The 8,685-nt window shown below is 39.8% G+C and overlaps 1 protein-coding gene across 1 annotated transcript in view; it reads right to left on the reverse strand.

Moving 5' to 3' along the window:
• Positions 1 to 8,685, reverse strand: part of LOC106876469 (fibrillin-2) — a 148,187-nt gene that overhangs the window by 18,579 nt on the left and 120,923 nt on the right. The window contains exons 49-51 of the mRNA XM_052976637.1: positions 7,267 to 7,404; positions 3,429 to 3,566; positions 2,585 to 2,722 (exon numbers count right to left, since the gene is read on the reverse strand). Of these exons, the coding sequence (XP_052832597.1) occupies positions 2,585 to 2,722; positions 3,429 to 3,566; positions 7,267 to 7,404 (414 nt within the window). The remainder of the gene's footprint in view (positions 1 to 2,584; positions 2,723 to 3,428; positions 3,567 to 7,266; positions 7,405 to 8,685) is intronic.

Raw genomic sequence — 8,685 nt, forward strand, 5'->3', positions numbered from 1 at the left:
CGGGAAAGGAAAGAAAGAGAATTTGACATTTCGAGTGAAGCTCTTCGTCGGAAACATAGGAAAGTCCAAAGAAGGGAAGACAGAGGAAGAAAAAAATCGCCAACGATATTCACGAGTGTGTGTATATGTTTGTCCCCGCAACATTGCTTGACAACCGATGCTGGTGTGTTTAGGTCCCCGTAAGTCCCCGTAACTTAGCGGTTCGGCAAAAGAGACCAATAGAATAAGTACTAGGCTTCCAAAGAATAAGTCCAGGGGCTGATTTGCTCGACTAAAGGCGGTGCTCCAGCATGGCCGCAGTCAAATAACTGAAACAAGTATAAGAGTAAAAGAGTAAAGAGTAAACCTAGCTGGCAGATGAACAAGGGAACTGATTTTACAAGTCCCTTTTGCAGACTACCTTGTTGATGAATGACAATGATGTTATTATCATCTGGACAGCACTAGGCTTACAATTAATAAGTCCTGGGTCAATTTCTTTAACTAAAAAACCTTTTAATGTAGTGCTCCAGCATGGTCACAGTCTAATGACTGAAACAACTAAAAGAATGAAAGAATAAAAGAATAAAAGAATAAAAGAATCATTTGGAATTTATCAAGAACGCTTGAGATACAATTGATCTAAAGATCTTATTTATTATTCTCCATCTGCCCATTTACATGAAATCAACCCCAGGACTTATTCTTTTTAAACCTAGCACTTATTCTGTCAGTCTCTTTTGCCAAACCGCTAAGTTATGGGAATGTAAACACACCAGCATCGGTTGTCAAGCAATGGTGGAGGAACGAACAGACAGACAGCCCCTTGACTGGCTCCTGTGCCGGTGGCACATAAAAAGCACCATCCAAACGTGATCGTTGCCAGGCCTGCCTTACTGGCTTCTGTGCTGGTGGCACATAAAAGCACCCGCTATACTCTTGCAGGCTTTGGTCAGCCGAGGCTTTAGTAGAGGACACTACACTTGCCCAAAGTGCCATGCAGTGGGACTGAACTTGGAACCATGTGGTTGGTAAGCAAGCTACTTACCAAACAGCCACACCCACGCCTATATTTGAGTGTACACATGCACGACGCCTAAAGTTTAGTATACTATTTTTGTTCGTGGATAATTTTGCTTTATGGAAGTTTAACCAGACGAAGAAAGGTAAAAGAAAGGAAACATTGTATTTAATTGACCCTGAAAGGATGAAAGGCAAAGTTGACCTCGGCGGAATTTGAACTCAGAACGTAGCGGCAGACAAAATACCGCTAAGCATTTCGCCTGGCATGCTAACGTTTCTCCCAGCTCGCCGCCTTTTCAATTCTTCTTTCAGTTTCCGTCTACCAAATTCACTCACAAGGTCTCGGGTGACCTGAGGTTGTAGTAGAAGACACTTGCTCAAAGTGCCAAACAGTGGGACTGAACCTGGAACCATGTGGTTGGGAAGTGAGCTTCTTACCACACAGCCACTCCTGCGTCATACCTTCTTATCACACAGCCACGCCTGTATATATTCTAAATATAAACTTATATTGTTAAGGGTTTGCACAACCGTATAATAAAATAAACACGACTGCATAATAATATACCAAAAGCAATTGTTTTTTTTCGTTTCCTTGACTAATCATTCAACTATGAAATAGGAGCAGTGTTTGGTCTGTTTTCAAATAAGTTCACCTAGAGGGTGGTGGGGAGATAGGGGGAGAGAGAGAGGGAGAGGGAGAGTACAAAGCTTGCTTCCCAATCATGGGGTCTCGGGTACAGTCCCATTGCACAGCACCTTTCGACAAGAATCTTTTACTTAGGCCTTGGGCCAACAAAAACCTTCTAAACAGTAGACAGAAACTGATTTGGGTGGCTTCCTTGAAAAAACTGTTCTGTTCTATATTGTATGGCTATATAAATGTGTATCAACATCATCGTCATTTAACATCCGTTGGATGCTTTGACTAAAAGCTGGTAAGTTGGGGAGCTGCACCAGGTTCCAGTCTGATTTGGCACGATTTCTACAGCTGGAAGCCCTTCCTAACGCCAGCCACTTAACAGAGCGTGTTGGGTGCATTTTATGTGCCACTGATATGAGTGCCATTGATGTGACACCGGCGCTGGCCATGACTATGGTCTCACTTGGCTTGACAGGTCTTCTTCAATTTTTATTGCCAAATAAATAATGTAGACGGAGGAAGTCTAACGCAGAAGAAGCTAGAAAGTTCTGGAGTGATATTAATCAGAATGGGAATGCAGCACGACTAAAGAAAGTGAGGAAAGAAGTAGTTAGTGGGAAGTAGCTTGATCTAAAACTAATTAGTGCATTAATGAGTAAAATGTTAAGAAGAATACTGAATTGGAATGGCCCAGGACCAGATTTTTTTCAATTTCAATTTAGTAGCTTACAGGAGGGTCTGAGGGAACAACTTCAGGATTGCTTGAATGGATGATTGCCATCTTGGATGACTACAGAGAGAACAGTACTCCTTATGAAAGGCAAAAGAAAGGGCATTGTAGCTAGTAACATACCTGTTTGATAGTCATTTTGTATAAAGCCATTAAAGCATAGGTGTACTGGCACATATTAAACTAATAAACAAATTCAAATAACATACCCTTTTGACAGTCAATTCCTGTATAGCCAGTTTCACAGCTGCTCTTACCACAAAACCCATTGGTTTTATTACAGTGTTCATTCTGCACACAATGACAAACTTTCTGACAGTTTGACCCAAAACTGTTGGCTGGACAAGCTGGAAAGATGACATGGAAAATAGCAAGTTATAAATTTGAAAACAAGAAAAAAATGATTTCATAATTATATAGCAAACCCTTTTTGATAAATTACTCAGGTTCAGCATTAAATATAAAAGAAGGTAAATCCATTTATAACAGGGTTCATATTTTCCTGAATTGAACTGTTATATTCATTGACCCAGTGCAGGTGCATGGCTCAGTGGTTAGAGCATAGGGCTTACAATCATGACGTGAGCTCGATTCCCAGACTGGGTTGTGTGTTGGGTTCTTGACAAGACACTTTATTTTTACAATGCTCCAGTTCACTCAGCTGTAGAAATGAGTTGTGATATCACTGGTGTCGAGTTATATCGGCCTTTGTCTTTCCCTTGGACAACATCGGTGGCATGGAAGAGGGGATGCTGATATGCATGGGCGACTGCTGGTCTTCCACAAACAACCTTGCCCAAACTTGTGCCTCGGAGGGGAATTTTCTTGGTGCAATCCCTCAGTCATTTGTGAATGAAGGGGAGTCTTTTACATCATAGGGGATACCCTCAGTAATAACAGGTATACTGTGAAAAAGTCAACATTTACAAACAGGACAATTTGTAAACAAACCAACACTTTTGCATAAGGGGCAAACTGGGAACAAATCAATACATACAGGTTTTGCCTATCAACTATTAAAATGTTGCAAGTTTGTAAAATAGAACTACTCACAAGTTTGGCAAGTGTGTCCAGTATAACCTGGAAGGCACTGGTTATTTGGACAGTGACCAGTTTTGGGATCACATTTCTGACTGTCCTTACATTTGCATGGATTTGCACAGCGTAGACCAAAGTAGCCAGACTTACAGACTGAAAAATAAACAAAAATATCATATTCAACATTATTTTTATAAGATACATACATATATATATATGTATATATATATATATATATATATATATATATATATATATATATATATATATACACAAAAATAAGAGGAATGACCAGCAAAAATGGACTCCTATATGCACCGGTTTTAATTGATTAATATCAATTTCTACCCTCATTAATAAATTTTTTATATATCATCATCATTATCATCATCATCGTTTAACGTCCGCTTTCCATGCTAGCATGGGTTGGACGATTTGACTGAGGACTGGTGAAACCGGATGGCAACACCAGGCTCCAATCTAATTTAGCAGAGTTTCTACAGCTGGATGCCCTTCCTAACGCCAACCACTCATATATATATACATATATATATATAAATAATAATAAAGGAGTTAATATAACCAAAAGGATCGATTCTTGAGGAGTCTGCATACCTTCACAGTGGTTTTTTTCTGCTATTTTGGTGATGATTTTTTGAGTTAACGTACCAGTTATTTTTGTTGGTAGTTAATTTATAATATATTGATATATATATATATATATATATAGTATGTTTATGGCGTACCAAACCACAAATAAATTAGTTGAACTGAATGTTTGTGGGGTGGTGGTGGAGGGAGGGATATATTTTCTCAGCTTTGGTAATGTCGTTACCTGTTATACTCTGTGATTCTCTGATCAAGAAAGGCTGTGGCCACCACATGATTTAACTTTTATACATAAAAGGGGCTTGTGCTAGTTACATATAAAAGGAACCCAGTACACTCTGTGGAGTGGTTGGCATTAGGAAGGGCATCCAGCTGTAGAAGCCAAGCCAAGCCAAACCAGACTGGAGCAGCTCTCTGGCTTACCAGTTCCCGTCACACTGTCTAATCCATGCTAGCATGGAAAAACAGATGTGCTAAATGATGATGGTGATGATGATGATATATTACAGAAGACCTGCACATCTAAGTGAAAAAAAACGAGGCTCTAAAGATATGTTGTTCACGTCTATGCTCCTGCACACAATCTTTCTCTGATGGTTTTCTTTCCCTACAACCCATCTTCCAAACACCCCAACTCCCCACCTGCGTTCACCTCTCACTGCTTTCTCCTCCCTTCCATGTGCCACTCCCCCTTCACACTCACCAAAGCTTAAGTGCTCACTCACCCTACCCAATCCTCTGTACACTTCACATAATCATCTCTCTGCAACTTGAGGGTTCACCCTAACACATTCTTCGCCATCTCTTTCTCTCATTCTCCATCTGGAGTAGCCATGAATCTCCTCAAATGCAAGACCCCTGTTTCTGTCCCCTCTGTCATACTCTAACCTTTCATCACCTGGCATACAGTCACCTCCCTCAGTATTACTTGCTCTCTCTCTCTCTCTCAGTTGAGGAGGTTGTGTGCTGCAAATTACTTGATCTCACTGGTGCTGGTGCCATGTAAAAAGTTCCCAGCATGCTCTGTAAAGTGGTTGGCATTAGGAAGGGCATTCAACCATAGAAATCATCCCACAGCAGACATTAGCACTTGGAATTTTCTGGCTTGTCAGCTCCTGTCAAACCGTCCAACACATGCCAGCATCAGAAAGGGTAAATACAAAATATTTAGAGTGTCATGGTGCAAAAACTAACTTGCTGATTCTTAATAAAAGCTATTTTTAACCCATTAGTGTTTAAAATGGCCGTATCCAGCTCAAATATTCAAGTTATTTTATGTTCAAAACTAGCAAGATTCAGCCTCTTACACCTGCCCTGCAATGTCATTAAATTAAAATTAAAATGCATCATCAAAATCTCAAAGCTAGAAGATAATGCGTGATTAATTCGAAACAAGGTGAATAAATAAGCATTACATTTGACAGAGTAATCTGAATGTTAAAGGGTTTAACTGGCCATATCTGGCCTCTCACACCTACCCTACAATGTCATTCTAAAAATAAACAATCACATAAATAGTGTGAGGCTGCTTAGGCTTCTTTCAGTTTCCATCTATCATATCCATTCACAAGGCTTTGGTCAGTCCAGGGTTATAGTTGCTGCACAGTGGGAATGAACCCAAGACCACATGGTCGGGAAGTGAACTTCTGACCACACAGCCACACCTGTATCTATATTAGGATTTGATTAGGACTTAAGTTACACACTGTGCTTTCAAAAAAAAGTATCTGACCTTTGGGCATAAAAAAACCCCCAATTTTCTACATTTCACAAATTTTCTACTAATCCCCTTCAAAACACTCCTCTTGAGAGTTCACACACTTCTCCCAGTGTTTCTGCCATGGCTGGTAACACCCTTGGAACACCTTCCTTCGAATGCTATGCAACTCTGCTGTTGCTTTTCTCATAATTCCCCCCGTTGAGGTCTAAATCACTTCCCTTTCAGTGTGGTTTCCAGTTTAGGGAAGAGCCAGAATTTACACAGTGCCAAACTGGGAGAGTAGCGAGCCTGTCAAACAAGTGAGGTGTTGTTCTTAACCAGAAAAGCTTGGATTATGAAATCTGTTTAAAAAGCATGCAAACCTTTGTTCACTCTCTGCATGCACAACTCCCCTGTTAATATGGAATGAACTGATCCTGTGCTTATTCCAACTTTGTGAGCAATTTCCTAGATTATTACAAATGGTTTTCTATGAAGGTTCACTGAACCTTCTCAATCAGTTCCTTGTTTTGGCTTGTGGATGGCCTGACTGAATGAGCCTGGTTCTCCATGGGGTGCAACCATGTTTGAAGCAGTTATACCACTTCTTGATCTAAGTTTTGCTCACAGAATCATCGCCAAAGGCCAGCTAAATCTTCTGGACTTGAGCATCACCAAGCTTTAGACAAAACTTAATGTGACATTTCTGCTTGATGCGTTCAGTCATCTTGCGTGAAGACAAAAGTTTGACAAGCAGACACAACATATCTGTACTCAAGGTGTAACAGCTGGGAACTGACACAACCCACCAGACAGGTACACTTGCACTAATTCTTCTGTAACAAACATGTCAAAAACAAGAAAAACAACATCTGTCCTTACAATAGAAAGTTCACATCACTCTCTAATTACAGCAATGTCGAAGCAAATAGCACAATGGCCAGGCTAAAGCTAGGCAAGTAAATCATGCAAATTTGCTCATCTTTCTCCCTCCTCTCTTTTTTTCCCAACTGGGGTAGTCATGTATCTCCTCTACAGCAAGACATCTGTTTCTGTCCCTCTCTGAGGAAGCATTGAAAAGTTCCCGGCCCTAAAGGTATCGCGAAAGGCCTGGTTGAAGCCCCAACCTTCCGAGTTCTTTTTTCAGGGCTGAGAAAAAACTGAAGGACCACAGCTTGATGATAATAATGATGATGATGATGATTAACAATAAACTTATAAAATCTATCAGTTTACTGCAGCAGAACACACTGGTATTGAAACCAGCTGCAACTTCACCTTAAAAAGAAACAATTACAACATTGAAATCTCAAAGTTATCAGACAATGCATGATTAATTCAAAACAATGTGAATCAATAAGTATTACATTTGACAAAGGGATCTGAATGTGAAAGGGCTGAGGTATAAGAGAAGAGGTTGGGGTAGAGCAGGTTTTTGTTGTAGAGGAGAGACATGGCTGTTCATATTTAGGGGAGAGAGTGAGAATGAAGTGATGGCGTCCCCAAGTAGGTTTTAGTTTAAAAAAAAATAGATGATTCACTCACCGTTTTGACAGTTTCTTCCTTCATAACCTGGAGCACATCTTCCATCAGAACAAAAGCCCGTGTGAGAATCACACTTGATGTTGTCAGCACAGTGACACGTACCTTTACAGTTGGTGCCAAACGTACCATTCTTGCAGACTTCAAAGAAAAAGGTTTCTTGTTAATAAAAAAAAACACATTCATTTAAAAGGTTGTTATATCATTAAACAACTGTTCATTCTGTTTATATTTTATAGTCTTCGAAGTCAGTGAGCTTGCAGAATCGTTAGCATGATGGGCAAAATGCTTTGCAGCATTTCATCTGCCTTTACATTCTGAGTTCAAATCTGCCGAGGTCCACTTTGCCTTTCATCCTTTCAAAGCATTTAGTAACAGACTGTCGTCAGTGCCACAACTTAAAAACCAAAAAAAAGAAAACACCAAGTTTCGCAACTTTCAGAATGTGACATCTCAGCAAGAGATGAAGCTAGGAAGCTGGTTTTTGGCCTTAAAATGACCGTGAAGACCTCCTCTAATTATTCCACCTTTGCACAATTATTTACTTCTGTATGCATCTGAAAGATGAAACAATGACTGTGTCTTTCTCATTTTGTAGAATGTCCAACCTATGCTAGCATGGAAAGCAGACGTTAAATGAACACCAGTACTACAAAATGGTGTATCGCATTGCATATACCTAAAAAAAAATATAGAGACCCCCACCCCCAAGGTATTATTTGTGTTTTAATATACCAAGGTAAGTATCTTTTAGGGGTAAGTTAGACAAGATAGTAAGATAATAGTTCATTATCATTACGATAGTAACGAGAATTATTAGAAAATGAGCCATAACACCTTGAAAAACAATACAGGGACCACACCAAAATTATTGATTGGGCGTGTGTGTTTACGATGGTGTCTTACTAAACTCTCTGGTCTGAGTTTGGGTGAGCGAACGTTGTGTCGATAGTGTTGAGGTACAATTTTTTTCAGCTGGATTTTCGACCTTATTGCAAGCCTCACCGGTTATTCCTCCCAACTTTTTCAGATTCTAGACATTGAAACAAAGAAAATAATGTATACTAACCTCGAAAATGGCCAGGGTGGTGCTTATGACACTGTTGCTAAATGCCTCATGTGATGCATGAACATGAAGGAAATATGTCATTTGTGTCACATGTGATACACAAGACAGGCAAAGGGTTAACCAAGGAAAATGAACAGCAACACATCTCTGTTATTCTTTTATTCTCTTACTTGTTTCAGTCATTTGACTGTGGCCATGCTGGAGCACCGCCTTTAGTCAAGCAAATTGACCCCCAGGACTTATTCTTTGTAAGCCTAGTACTTATTCTATCAGTCTCTTTTAGCATCGGTTGTCAAGCAATGGCAGAAGTACAAACACAGACACACACACACATAAATACATATACATATATA

The sequence above is a fragment of the Octopus bimaculoides genome, chromosome 25 (assembly GCF_001194135.2).
Source record: "Octopus bimaculoides isolate UCB-OBI-ISO-001 chromosome 25, ASM119413v2, whole genome shotgun sequence".
NCBI classification, from domain to species: domain Eukaryota; kingdom Metazoa; phylum Mollusca; class Cephalopoda; order Octopoda; family Octopodidae; genus Octopus; species Octopus bimaculoides.